Source organism: Oryza sativa, chromosome 2 (genome assembly GCF_034140825.1).
Source record: "Oryza sativa Japonica Group chromosome 2, ASM3414082v1".
In the NCBI taxonomy this organism is placed as follows: Eukaryota; Viridiplantae; Streptophyta; class Magnoliopsida; order Poales; family Poaceae; genus Oryza; species Oryza sativa.
In genome coordinates this window covers 1,468,508-1,483,217 of record NC_089036.1, presented here as the reverse complement: position 1 = coordinate 1,483,217, position 14,710 = coordinate 1,468,508, and the positions used below count along the sequence as shown (strand labels likewise).

Here is a 14,710-nt window from a genome sequence, read left to right as displayed (position 1 = left end):
ACTAGTTTAATCTAAAACCTAAATACTTTTACTAGTCAGTTTAGTGTGAAATAGATATATATTAGCCTTATTAGTTCCCGATATCGAGTATTTGTACTCTAATGTATAATGACTTGGCAAGGCAGCCATCGTTGTCGTTCAAAGTCGCTGCAAGCCTCGGCAGTTTTAAACTACGCTGTAAAAAATATCCTCCGAACACACCCAATGTGAATTGTTGTTTTAACTCTACGTATATATGGTACAAGGAAACTATGGTTTACTTGCATCTGCATCCTAGTTTATCTTTGCGAGATTAGTATTTTGAAATCACATTGAAGCATCCACTTAACAGGAAAAATACTCTCACATAATACGAATATAGTAAGGTAGTTTATAATAATTTGATAGAACAGAGTATGAAATTGTTATTGAAATGGTTTAAAAGAGTAAATGTACTAAGGGCATGTCCAGCTGTCCTTTTCCTGCAACTGCATAGATGTATCTGTAAGCCAACAACAGAGAATGCGCCTTGTTTGGCTGCAACGTAGCCGTAACAACACTGCATTCTCTACCAAACATGCCCAAAATCTAATAGAAGTAATAATGATAGATTTTTTTTACTTTAGCGATGAAGCCACGATGGAATAATAAATTTTTTTATCCTTTGACGTTTGTATAAAAACACACTTCCTCCATTTTAGAATATAGCAAGCTTATATAATTTGTTTTTCTATCGAACCTCTGAACAAAGGGCCAGAACACCGAAAGTCATATAATATTTTATAGAGTGACTAGAGACAAGAAGATTTCTTTTTTTTATAGAAAAAATAGCATGGTGTACAACCTCAGGAGAACTTTCATTTGAGTTGTTCTTTCTCACACCCAATTCTTACATTTTCCTATGATATATCTAAATAATCATTATTCCTACGTGTTTACAATTCTTCGATAAAATACTTTTTTTTATTAAAGTATACGTTTTTCATACTCATATATTTTCTTAAACTTGTGTTCTGAGGAAGTATTTAAACATATTACTCTACAAAATAAATATGATTAAGTGTCTCGAACTGTAGCTCTATTAAAAACCACACACAAAACAAATTTACCACTACCATCCCAAGAAGCTGCTACTACTACTCCCTCCATCTCAAATTCAATGTTGTCTTGACTTTTTTTTAACGTTTAACCATTTGTCTTATTTAAAAGATTAGTACAAATATAAAAAAAAATAAGTCGTACTTAAGTCACAAACAAAATAAATAATAATTAATAAGACGAATGATCAAATGCTATAAAAAAACTTAAAAACGACGAGTATTTTCAGACAGAGATAGTATTTAACATCATAAACATTACATTTTAGATTACAACAAAATCACCCCTAGTAGAAAAAAAAAGAAAAAAAACTAAAAGTTTCCCAACATCCACAGGGCCAGAAAGAAAGCTCAGTTTCCAAGCGACAAAGCGATCAGTACGGAGAATCCCACAAACACCTTGTTGCTCCCTCAAACAAACCAAAAACCATCTGAAAACAAAAAAACCAATTAATTACGTGTAATCAAACCGGTCTGAGGACGGCGGCTGCGGCGGCGGCGGCGGCGGAGCGGGAGACCTCACCTCTGCGCCCCTCGTCGCACCACCACCACCGAGTCATCCCGCGTCCGCGGCGTCGGCGAGGCGCATCGAGGCGGAGGTCGCCGGCGCGAGGCAGGCTCCTCTGCCCCTCCAACCCCCAACCCAAACCCTGCACGACCTGCCGCGCCGCCGCCAAACCCGAGGTGAGATCTACGATTGGGTTGGTGCGTGATTGCGTTGGATGGCTGAATCGCGTGTGTGCATTTCGAAACCGCAGCGTAACCTAACAAGGCGCCTCATCGTGTGTGTCTGCGCATTCTGCGTTTCAGGGCCATCCGGAGGAGGAGCAATTCGGTGTGGCTCTGGTGGATTTCATCGATTTCTCGACGCTACCGCATAAATCCGGCTCGGCATTGATTCTGGGTTTGGAGCATCTCGGTATTTTACATCGGTTTCACTGATTCGGTAGCTCTCGTTGCGATTCTTCGGCAGCCATGCTGGAGTAAATTTTGGAAGGGTCGATTGATAAAATTTTCCTTTCTTGTCAGAATTTGTTGGGCCTCCACTGGATTTAGGTTTATGAAGCTCTAGGAGTATAGGTTTTCATTGCTTGTTTGCCAGTTTGTTAGAGCAAGGATGGGAATGGACTACTACAATATCCTCAAGGTGAACCGCAATGCGACATTAGAGGACCTCAAGAAGTCATACCGGCGGCTCGCGAGGACGTGGCACCCCGACAAGAATCCAACTGGCGGCGCGGAGGCTGAGGCCAAGTTCAAGCAGATAACTGAGGCCTATGAGGCAAGTGAATTTTGTGCATCCATTTTCCTTGTGATATGATGTGCTTTGGGGTATGCTCCCCAAGTTTGCTAAGAAAACATAGCTACTTACCATTTGGTGCAACTATGGTGGTGCCATATTGATGTCAGAAGGCGGCTATGGAGCGTTAACGGTTTTAATAAATGATGACTAGGGACATGCCCATGCATCTTAACGGGATCTAGGAGAAGATGGGCCAATGATTTTACGGTTTGAGTTTTCTATGGACCAATGGTTGTCCATAGCGTTCTTTGGTTTTCTATGGGGGCGGTTTTTTGTGGGGGGCGGTTTGTCTTGGGCGTGCGTGGTTAGGACCATAGGAGGACAACTGAGCATTTATAGTAGAGATATGATGGACCTTCCTTTTATTTGTATCCTCAAAATGGTATCTTAATACCTGCCTTTTCGTAGTGTAACTAAGGAGATAAACCGTTCAGTGGTACTAAAAGACTGTGACCATAGCTTTGGGTGGATGATGTGTTATACAAAGCTTTTAATCTCAAGCTTGTTGTAACCTGGATCTCCAAGTGTACTCAGATACCACATTTGGAATATTCATTCCATGTTTACAAGGGGCCCTTCTTTTATTTACTGCTGTGCTTATGATCCATCTTGATAAATTTTTAATTTGCAACATGAGACCTTTGGTCCAGCTCTTGTTTGAAACATGAGGAAAAGAGTAACTTTTGACAATTCAAGTGGCTGACAAAGTACTACCGCAAAAGAAGACTGTTTCAATTCTGTGGAAGTGTGGATGTACTTCAGTTGAAAAGTAGCAAGCTATAGCGCTATACTACTCCAGCATCTCATAAGTTCATTTCCCTAACTTATAATTAGTTTATCATAACATCGATCTGAAATTTGAACTAGTAAAATACGGACGGAAGTGAGGGAAAAGTGTATGTTCATTTGTATTCTGATTGCAACTATGTCAAACGCATAGTAATACTGCATGATGTAACCTATTCTGATGCAATATTGGGTCATGGTGTAGTGTACTCACTTCAATATCTTATTTTCTAATTAACTCTGGCTGATTTTGTAGGTACTAAGTGATCCAGAAAAACGTGCAATCTATGACCGATATGGTGAAGAAGGCTTAAAGGGAATGCCTCCACCTGGTTCACAGAGCCGGACTTCCGCAGCTGCTGGCTCAAGTGGTCCTAGTAATTTCCGGTACAATCCGAGCGACCCTGATGATTTCTTTGCTGAGTTCATGGCAAGCAACAAACCTTACTCCTTCGACCAAGAACGAACGCGGTTCCAACCACGATCACAGTGGACAGCAGGGAACACTAGAGGTGAAGCATCTTCTGCTTCACATAAGGAAAGCAGTACCAGTACAAGTCAACTAGAAAAACCACCAGCTATTGAGAAAACCTTACTGTGCACTCTTGAGGAATTGTATAATGGAACAAAAAGGAAGATGAAGATCACTAGGAATGTTGCAAATACTGATGGGTATGTATGCCTACGATTTCTCTTTACTGTGCACTTTTTCTTTTACTGTATTGGAGTTTCATTAATGTGGGAACACATTTATTAAAGGAAAAAGTACGAATTACCCCCCTGAACTATTGCGACAGTATAAATTGCCCCCCCGAACCACAAAACCAGACATATTAAACCTCAAACTATTGAAACCGGACGAATTACCCCCCTGACTCAATCTGGAGCGGTTTTGGTTCTACGTGGCATACACGTGGCGCCGACGTGGAAATCCAATCAGCAAAAAATAAAAAAAAGTAATATAGGGCCCACATGTCATATAACCCCTTCTTCTCTGTGATGTTGGCATTGGGCGTAGCTGGGCGAGCGGCGATAGGCACGGATGGGCGGCGAGTGGTGACGGGAGCGACTGGAATGACGGTGGTGAAGCTGGCCTCACCGGTGTCCGCATTACCTCCGGGGGACGTGCGCCGAGGCCGTGTCGACGGCAGGGAATCTCTCATGGTCGTCGACGAGCGCGATCTGTCGCTGCCGCTCCTCGCCGCGCCCGCTACCGCTGCCGGCGCGCCCGCCGCCGCTCGGCGCTGGCATGGTCCCGCAGATCCGCTGCCGCCGCCGCTTCCCCTGCCTGCCCTGGAGGGCGTCGTGGCCGCTGCCCCCGCTAGACCTGGAGGGCGTCGTCATCGCCGCCGCTTCCCCTGCCCGTGTCGCCTGGTACCAATGGTGGTGGTATTGGGCTAGCAGTTGGATTTGTCCGGGAGGAAGCGCGGGGTTGAGAACATTTGGCAAATTCAGATAATCGAACCATCGAATACACATGACATCTGAAGAAATTGCAGAAATCGCTCTTGCAGAAATTGAAGAAATTACACATCAAGAAAGTTCAGAGATTCGTTCAAAAAAAGAATGTTCAGAGATTGATGCGCGCAGCCACTCTACAAATCGAAAGCTACGAATCTGACAGCCTCACCATCGAGGAACACTTCTACAGCAGGAACGAGCGATGTACAGAGCAAGAGCACTGACGAGTGCATCCATCGACCTTCTTACGACCTCACCGATGTTTTCTTTTCCTCCTGACCGTCGCCATTCTGTTGCTTGTAACCCTTTCCATGGTGGACGGCAGTAGTGGTTGGACGACGCCTGCCTCAATCACTTCTCTGCATCCTCCCACTTCACTAGACCTCCTGCTACTCTGCTCTCCTCCATGAGCTACGGCTGGCCGGATTTGAGACAGGGCAGGTTGGCAGGAGATGAACAGGAGAGAGAAGGGGCAAGAAGATGAAGAAAGACATGCGCAGGTCGCCGCCGCCGCCGCTTCGCCCGCCCGCCCTTGACGCCGCCGCTTCCCCCGCCCGTCCTGGACACCGCCGCTTCCCCCACCCGGCCTGGAGGGCGCAGTCGCCACTGTCGCCGCTTCACCCGTCCGTCCTGGAGAGCGCCACCGCCGCGCCGCTTTCTATCTGCCCTGGAAGAGATGGAGAGGGGAAAGTGGAAGAAAGGAAAATACATCAGCATGACATGTGGGACCACCTAATTTTGCTGATTGGATTTCCACGTCGGCGCCACGTGTATGCCACGTAGGACCAAAACCGCTCCAGATTGAGTCAGGGGGGTAATTCGTCCGGTTTCAATAGTTTGAGGTTTAATATGTCTGGTTTTGTGGTTCGGGGGGCAATTCATACTATCGCAATAGTTCAAGGGGGTAATTCGTACTTTTTCCTTTATTAAAGTATGTGAACTTATACATAGTTTTGTTGTAAGAAAAATTTTAAGTTTCAAATATTGTGTCTTATTCTGTAATTGCATTATTATGGGTTTTGAAATATACCAAAATGGTAGGAGTTGTGCTATTGACACTCTTTGTTAAGTTTCTGTTTGCACTGTAAGCCAACTCCAGTATTTTTGTAAGAAATATGTAACTGCATTTAGGTTCTAATTAATTAGTCATTCAAGGCTTATGCTCCAACGTATTTATATGGTGTTGAATTTGAGCACCTGTGCCTGGCACCTATTTTGTGTATGGAACAACATTTTACAGTTACTTGTGAACACAAAACAATTTGTTATATTTGACAATTTTTCACCACACGTTTGTGTCAGTGAGCAGTCCATACTCCATACTCTGTTGGTTTGGTTGCATATTAGGTTATTACCTTCGTTTGGATCTGCTAACAATTCCAAAAATGGAATCCAGATAAGTTACAACTAAAGAGTTTGTTGGTGGCATTGGCATGGCTAATGGTTGCCCGAATTCTGTTAATTCTTAATCTTGATAATCCTGGTTACTGCTCACTACACAATGTGGTTTGATAATTGATAGGAAAACAGTTTCTGGAGGATAAAACCATGCCATAACTGGCAGCATACTTGGTGTCCTAGCTTTACAATTTAATTCTGCGCTTCTTGAGTTAGCTTCATATGTCGAAGTTTCCCTGTTTTTAACCAAGAAGAGCATAGGCAATGCAAGGATATGTATTGATTTGTTACTTTCGCTTTTTATACTTTCACAATTGATGCAATGAGAAAACTTTTTCCTCTTGCTTTGCAGCATTGCATAGCTTGAGATATTAATCCTGATAATAGGTTTACTGAAGCATTTTGCTTCTCTACTGTCTAATCTTGTGCAGAAAGGTAGAAATCGAGACAGAGGTCTTACCTGTTGAAGTGTTGCCCGGCTGGAAAAAGGGAACAAAGATAACATTTCCCAACAAAGGCGATAGGCTATCTGGTCAGTTGCCACAAGACCTCACCTTCGTCATCGATCTGAAGCCCCACGATGTGTACCTCCTGGAAGGGAACAATCTTGTAGCAACCCAGGTGATCCCTCTCGTGGATGCTCTTGCTGGGACAACCATACATCTGAAGACCCTTGACGGCAGGAATCTTCCCATCAGGGTGGAGGAAGTCGTGCGTCCTGGGCATGAGATTGTGCTCGCGAACGAAGGGTGGCCGATCAGGAAGGAACCGGGGAAGAAGGGGAACCTGAAGATCAAGTTTGATGTGACCTTCCCGACGAGGCTGTCATCTTCACAGCGTGCAGCCATCAGGCAGATCATGGGTGGTTAGCTAGAGAAGATAAGATACACCAACAGATTCGTCATACAGAAACAAGAAACTATAGTTGTGCTAGTCTGATAGATGGAGCTGGATTCAGGATTCAGATAGGTTCTTCTGTTGTTACAGGCATATAGTGGTGCGGTTTTTATTCTACCTTGTTCTTGCTCTGTAAGTGACAGAGAAGTTTTCGTTCTGTTGATCATTGGAAAAGATTCTAATGGTGATCGTGCTATAGGCTGATTCTGACATAGTGACATGTAGTAGTTCTGAATGCCTTGTTTTGGATTGGATAAATAGAGCATGTGCTCAGTCAGTTCTTGCCTCTTCCGTTGATAAATTTTAGAGTTGATTTTTTTTTTTTTTGGGGGGGGGGGTTTATAAGTTATTTTCCAACATTAGCTTTTAAATAAAACATAGATATGAAGGTTTTGCGTATAAATTAATTTTGATTGCTTCATTCATATTTTTATGAATTATCAGCCGTAACTCAAACAATCGGAGCCCGAGTCCTCTTCATCTTTTGGATTTGATAAGTATTGTGTGTTCATCAAATAATGTTAGGCTTTGCAAGGTCGATCACAGAAAGAAAATCCAAAATTTCTCCTCAAAATTATTTCACGTTGAGTTTATCTAATCATTAGGAAAATTGCCCTTCATCACCTTGTTAACTTTCTTGTTATTTTGCACTCCCTTAATTTCATATTATAAGTTGTTTGTCTCTTTTTCCTAGTTAAATTTCTCTTTAAGTTTTTGACCAAATTTATGAAAAAATATACTATTAATTTCAATACAAAACATACATATTATCAAATTATATTCAATGCAAGATTTAATAAAACTAATTTTATATTTTAGATATTGTTAAATTTTTTTATAAACTTGATTAAACTTATCAAAATTTTATTAAAAAAATTAAACAATTTATAATACGACGGAGGGAGTACTAAGAATGGTTTATCCGAAGGATAAATGAGAGAAACCAACGTCAAAGGTGGTGGGGAGCTATTAAATGCAGCCCAAAACCCCGCACTCCCGTCCTCTTCATCGACCCCACCCACCCTCTCCCACTTCCCCTCTTTCTCTCTCTCACCTCGCGCCGCCGCCGCCGCCGCCGCCGGTGAGGCGCGGTGCGCCGCGAGGGGGATGGACGGCCTCGACGACGAGTGGGACGACGACAAGTTCCTCGCCGAGCTCTTCCGCGCCCAGGACGAGGCCGTCGCCTCCCGCAACCCTAACCCCACTCCCCCTCCCCCTCCTCCTCCTCCCGACCTCATCTCCTACCTCCCGCCGCCCTCCACCTCATCGTACCCTTCCTCCTCCGCCGCCGCCGCCGCGCTTCCGCTCTCCTACATCACCCCCGGGCCCCATGTCTTCTCCGCCGCCCCTGTTCACTTCTTGCCTCCCCGCGAGCTCTCCCAGCATCCGCAGGGATTCGACGTCGGGCTCCGTGACTTCTCCCCTCCGCGCGAGCTCTCGCAGCGCCCGGCGGCGGAGGTGAGCAGCCGCGAGATCGTCGCGGTGTCGTCGGGCATCGCCGGTGCTGATCGCTTCAGAGGGGGCGGGGGCGGGGGCGCGCGGAGGGAGAGGGATGCCAGGGAGGCGGCTGATCGGAGGGAGGTCGAGAGGCTCAAGGTGAGGTTTGCGATGGCGCATTGGCGCGTGCGGTGTAAACATATGCTCGTTTGGATGCTTCGCTTGCCTGTGCTCCTCCTAATGCTTGTGATCTGAAATACTTGTTTGCTTCTGCAGAGGGAGCTGAATCGTGTCTCGAAGCAAATGAACGACGTGGTGCGTATCTCACTAGATGATTCTGTTGTGCTCTAATGCTGCGCAGAGCTAGTGCATTTTGCTCTAGTTTGAGTCTGCTTTCAAATGAGGACTTGCCTAATACAATTGGGGGGGGGGGGGGCGCTGGGATATTTGAACTTACTTGACTACTATACAATGTGATGTTGTGAACAGATGAAATGATCAATGCAGATTTAAGTTAACCGGTATGATCAACTAGAGATGAGTTTGTTTCAATTTCGAATGCAGAAAAACGAATGCAGTGAGCTGAAGAAAGACAGGACAAGGAAAGACCTTGAAATCAAGGCTAAAGAAGCAGAGATTCAAAGTTTGAGAAGGGCAAATGTGTAAGTGACACTCTAGTGCTGTATTTAGTAACCCATGGTCTTGTCTCATCATGTCCTGGAATCGCTCATGATTTAGCCATGCATGCTATCTGAATGAGAACAATTTGAATTGAAATGAAATAGTTCTCCTTGAACCGTTAATTGACATGTGCCATGGCTACTGTATTTGAGTGCATGCTCAATATCATTGACATCCCTTTTTGTGTATTCAGGGGTTCTGCTAACAAATATGCCGGCAGTATGGCTATGGATATTGATCAGTCTGTTCATGCCCCTGCAAATGGGGCTTTGCATACTGGGGATTCTTGCTTGGCATCCACGAGAAGAGCAGAGACATTAAATGGTAGAAACAAGGAGCTCAGTTCCCCTCAAGACGGTCTCTGTTTGAACCAAAGGAATCAAACATATGCATCTGAGGTCTTGGAGGTAGCTTGTCTTGCCTGGGCACATTGCTTTCTATTATATGGTGCTAGCATATTCCATTAGTGATCTATTCTGCTGTGATTGCTAGGAAAGTGTTCGCTTTGAATCAAAAGGCAGCAAACACAAGGAAATCAAGACTGTAGGGGTTCAGACAGATCTTCCAGGGAATAACGAATATCTTGAGCACAAGAAAGTATTGGTTGACCGTATCTCTAGCAATCTGTGTGCAGTGTGGGGCATGCCAACTAACAGTTTGATGGGGAGGAGTCTGATATCAAAGATCCTGGTTTCTTGCTCAGAAGAAATTTTGACACTTGTCCAGTCTACGGGATCGCTAGACAAGTGTGAAGCCTCTTCTGAAGCGAGCTCATCGGTCAGAAATGCTATTTCCCAAGTATATGATATCATCATAAAGGTAATAGACATGCCAAAGATAGAAAATATACATTTATTTTTAATTTTCCTCTGCTTCAGCTTGAACTGACCATCTATTTTGTGGAATTTGAACTTTTACTAATCAAGGCAAAAACTTCAGCTTGAACGGACTATCTTCTCTGTAGTCTGCACTAGATTTCAACATTGAATAGGGACAATGCATTCATCTCCATATACTGTAGTTAGAGTGTTCTCTACTTTACTTTTAGTTTTTCATTCCATGTTACTCTATTTTATTTGAATTAATGTTTCACATTGTCAAATTATCTGTTTTGTCCCTGCAGACGAGCAGTGATACAATACCTATACAAACTCTTCTCGAAGCATTGCTAAATTTGGCTGCTGTTGGTAATGTATGAACTGATTATCCAACTTCATTTACATGCTTATATAGTCATTTACATTGCATTACCATTTGTAGTACATTTCTCAGGTCTATGATTATGGGCTTCCCCACTAGGTCTAGAAAAAATAGATGCGGCATTCGGGACAACCCAATTTTAGTGCTTCCTATTATGCAAGGAAGTCAGAATTACTCAGATCAGTTTCAAACCAAGTTTCATCATATACTTGTGGAAATATCTAGCCGGCTGAGAATCAGTTAGCTTGCTGATTTATTTGAAGAACTAGTAACAATAGCTTCTCACATGCAAACTTACATGGCTTTAGGTTGAGTTTGTTGGACATACAGTAACTTTAGGTTGAGTTTGTTGGACATACAGTAACTATCTAAGCTGAAGTAGGCTTTTATTTGTGATCTATTGTCATGGTTGTTTTTCTGTAGTGTGTGTGTGTGTGTGTTGTGGATGCTGAATTGAACCAGTCAATTTTCCAATTAGGCAATTACTCTTATTCCTTGGACTTAATTATCATTTTTACCTACTGTTTTTTTTTCAGGATGCTGTTGTTAGTAGAGCCCTGCGGATGTTACATAGTGTCTTGCAGCACTTGCTGAATAACAGAACGATGTCTAATCAGAGGTATGCTTTACTACTACATTGAATATGGTTCTAGTTACCATGGAAGTGTATTTCATAATTGGATTCGTCACTGAACTCAGATATTGACCAGCCAACCTTATCTTATAGAATAGCAGCTACTATTGCATTCAATACCTTACCAATGTTCTCTTCTGTAACCTACCAGTCAGTTCAGTTTTGTATTGCTTGAATTGAACTTTGACCATAAATCTCTCTTGGAAAATGCTATCTTTTAATTCTAAAATCATGAGAAAATGAAAGTACATTTAAATACAAATCTGGCAGTATCACCTTAGTGTCACTAAATCAGTTAGCCTAATTGTTGGCAAAACTAGAGTTTGATTCTTACAATGTGCATGCCTTGGAAGGTATAGTTGTTAACTGACCAGCTGTGCTTCGAGCAATTTTTGTGGGCTGCTATCTTCATCCAGGCTGAGCAATCAATCACTGCATAGTAGAAATAAAGTAGTATCAGATAAATGTTGAGAAATATTAATAGATATTGATATTGATTTAGCACGGTGAATTGTCTTTGTTTTCTGTTCCATTGTATTTGTTATTTCTGAGAGAATTGGGTGGGGTGGGTTTTTATTTTGTAGATGCCTTGTAATCAACCAAGTATTTGACATAGGCAGCAATACAACAAGAACGTGGGTATATACAATAATACGATTGTTCATTATTTTTTCCTTGTTTATAATGATAGGTTCTCATGCTTATGAACTTTAATACGATTTTCCTCAGTGTAACATCAGGAATAATGTTTCTATTGAGCCATGTGTTAACAATACTGTTCACATGGAGCGGAACAGTCACAAAGGTAGCTCCACTTCGCTGAATACACCTGATGCATCGAGTCTATCAAGAAGCCATGATGGGCTTCACACTGAAAACACACAGCTTCCTTTTACAGTCTGGACTTCACTCTTCACTGCAATGCTACAAATTGCGGACAGGCATTCGGAGGAGAATATTCGTGTTGATGCATTATCTATAATGATTATCATTGCAAGGACAAGTGATCCCAAAGTGGAGCGGGAAAAGTAAGCAATCACATGAGTATTATTTCTTTCTTTAATCGGTTGCAATGCTTTACGCTAATGATAATGTGCTGCTACTTTCAGATTCGGATTTACTTCTGTAATGGAAAAATTGCATCAACTGTTGCAGAAGGAAAATGGATTGCTTGTTAAGAAGCATTCTGTGGATCTACTTTTCTTGCTATTGAATTGTAAGTTGTCAGGCTTATATATACTTAGTATTAGTTTTAGAAATGAATGTGTCGTTTCAAGAATTTTTAAAGGCTAAATGAATGCTTCACTTCCTCTGGTAGAATACCTGTTATACTGGCTCTTTTTTCTCCATAGCTCTGTTTTATTGGTGAGCTTGAAATGTGCCCATCTATTGCAGTGGAATTCGATTCATGTTTAGTTATTGACTATCAACCACCACCAACTCAAATATTTAAAGTATTAGAGAATATAGCTACAGAAACGCTTCATCAGACAATAACTGGTGCATTAAATGCATGCAAAATGCAAAATGGTGATCTGGAGTCTGGACCCTTGCAACTTCTCGAACTTAATTCTGCCCTTTTGCAAAGTCTTGTTGCTAGCTTGGCTGCTTGGCCAGGATTTAATTAGATCTTGTTCAGTCTATATACCTGTTAAAAAAATGTGCTCCAAGAAATAACATATATATTTCTTTTCAAGTCTATTCCTATTGGAATACTGGATGTTTTGGGGTCATAAATCATACTCCCTCCATCCCAAATTGATCATCCGTTTGTGCACCAAGACCAAGGATAATTTAAACAGCATCAATCAAGATGTCATGCACAATATGCACACATTCTCCCACAATGCATGCATCGATTAAAACACAATGCACAATTACACCCTTTAGCATGCACACATTCTCCCGTGCTGTATTGATTGTACTCCGATGAAATCTGTGTCCATGTGGTTATATGATCAATTTGAGAAATTTTAGTTTCCACTATATGATGATCAATTTGGGAAGGAGAGTATTTATTTTCCATTTTGAAGATAAAACCTTTACCTTTCTGTTACTTTGTTTTCTCTCTTTACCGATATCTGGATTTCCTGTTGCTGGTAGGCCCAACGACATTGAAGTTGCTATGCAATGGAGGTAAAGATAGCCCTGAGCAGATTGAAGCTATAAGATGTGAAAATGATAGATCACAAGAAGCTATAAGCTCAATTTTTAAGGACCTATCTGAATGCTTGAGTTGTAGGGCAACAAGTTCTCTGGTATGTTGCTCCTCTTCCAGACCGTATATTTTCATTTAGATGTTTAGATTGAAGGCTAACTTCCATATTATTAAGAACATAGACTGCATATATTGAAAAATAGTAATATTGTTACTTGCCATTCTTTGAAAAAAAGGTGTTGCATGGTATTTCTTAAAGGTTTTAAAGCTGGAGTTCTAGAGAGAAACAAAAGATGACATAAGTTCTACTGTTACATTTTACTTCCAACACTGGACAACTAAGAAAACTATTATTTTCAGGGGATCAAGCTTTGTCGGGTAGTTGTCACTCTGTTAGCATATATAGCTTCAAGTGGCAAATTGGGGTATGAAGTGCTTCTAGGTCCAGTTACTGTCCGTGGTGCCAATTTCTTGGAGTTGATCATGGAAGTCCTTGCGTCACAGATGGAATATGACACAGCCCTTTCAAATGGAGAACATGAGCTATTGAAAGAAAGGTGATCTTGAACTTCCCATCCTAAACTGCAATTTTGAATATGTTCCTTTTTTCTCCCTCTGTCCACAAATACAAGGGATTTTGGTTATGTTACATACCCAAAATCCCTCAATATTTGTGGATGGAGGTAGTAGCGTGTAAGTGGAGATAGGCTGCCCATGCAGATAACCACAAAATTGCATCATGTTGTCAAGTGACTGCTTGGTAATTTCCTTTTGATGCTTATATTAAATTACCGCTGGATACTTTTAAGTCAGATACATATATATGCAAATAATATTATAAGAATCATACAGAAAAATAAAACCATGGACCTTAGCTTAGAGTTGTCTGCACTCTGTTATTTGTAACTGATGAACATATGCTTTTCTGTAGGTATTTGCTAATGAGAGAGGTTCTAATCCTTCTAAACCGACTAGCTTCGCATGCTAATTTTTCAAAGCCAACACTGGAAGTGCTCACAAGCAGCAAGCTCTGTGCAACCTTGACAATTGATGTCGCAAATCAGTTGCCGCAAAGGAGCAAATACCCATTGAGACACCTTGGTGAGATCAACATCCAGATGGCGAACGATCTCGCTGAACTAGCCCAGAAGTTCCGCACGCGAGTACACAGTTTCTTGGAAGAGCAACATTCAACAGTTGATCATTCCAATCCAAGTGCTTTGCACGAGAGTTGACAGCTTCCAGGATGTGCAAAATCCCGACGGCTAACTGTTCTGCCCCCAATTAGCTGGGTGCAAATAACAGCTAAAGCAGCTAGGGGGACTATTTCTCGAGCTAGCGGAGAAATTTTGTAATCCCTGTATTATTTCTCCCTTTTGGATATTTTTGTACTAATAGGTAGGGCCTTTCCTTTCCTGGGTTTGTTTGGCTTGGCTGGGGCGAGTAAATAGGTTTTACCTGGTGGTGTACATAGAGGCTGATGCTTTCTCGCCATTTTGGGGCTATGTAATTCTACGCAAAGAGAAGGAAATGTACAATCAGATAACCGCATAGGCTGTTGCAGCTTTTGGTTTGAATCGAACTGATAATCATATCCTCATTTTGCTATACGGGCAAAGCTTCTGAGTATTTTTGTTTATTTTAACTCAAATATTAGACAGACTAATAAGATCTTTATA

At 42.0% G+C, this 14,710-nt stretch overlaps 2 protein-coding genes across 8 annotated transcripts; both read left to right on the top strand.

The window, feature by feature from the left end:
* The first annotated feature begins 1,505 nt into the window (after positions 1-1,505).
* On the top strand, positions 1,506-7,198 carry LOC4328175 (uncharacterized). Of its 2 annotated transcripts, none has more exons than XM_015768015.3 (5): positions 1,506-1,760; positions 1,887-1,995; positions 2,106-2,358; positions 3,422-3,837; positions 6,456-7,198. In XM_015768015.3, exons 3-5 carry the CDS (start codon positions 2,194-2,196, stop codon positions 6,892-6,894), a joined length of 1,020 nt encoding a protein of 339 aa, XP_015623501.1. In that variant the 5' UTR covers positions 1,506-1,760; positions 1,887-1,995; positions 2,106-2,193; the 3' UTR covers positions 6,895-7,198. The 2 variants fall into 2 exon arrangements, with proteins under 2 accessions (XP_015623501.1, XP_025879319.1); XM_026023534.2 differs by having other exon boundaries at positions 1,887-2,022.
* Positions 7,199-7,937: 739 nt separating this feature from the next.
* LOC4328174 (protein SENSITIVE TO UV 2) lies at positions 7,938-14,641 on the top strand. Of its 6 annotated transcripts, none has more exons than XM_066307269.1 (14): positions 7,938-8,517; positions 8,635-8,673; positions 8,923-9,020; positions 9,233-9,446; positions 9,532-9,858; positions 10,163-10,231; positions 10,776-10,858; positions 11,458-11,508; positions 11,603-11,678; positions 11,759-11,901; positions 11,983-12,089; positions 12,977-13,131; positions 13,392-13,588; positions 13,963-14,641. In XM_066307269.1, exons 1-14 carry the CDS (start codon positions 8,029-8,031, stop codon positions 14,264-14,266), a joined length of 2,352 nt encoding a protein of 783 aa, XP_066163366.1. In that variant the 5' UTR covers positions 7,938-8,028; the 3' UTR covers positions 14,267-14,641. The 6 variants fall into 6 exon arrangements, with proteins under 6 accessions (XP_066163366.1, XP_066163367.1, XP_015626322.1 ...); XM_066307270.1 differs by having other exon boundaries at positions 11,458-11,512; positions 11,772-11,901; XM_015770836.3 differs by lacking the exon at positions 11,458-11,508 and having other exon boundaries at positions 11,614-11,678; positions 11,772-11,901.
* Positions 14,642-14,710: the final 69 nt, after the last annotated feature.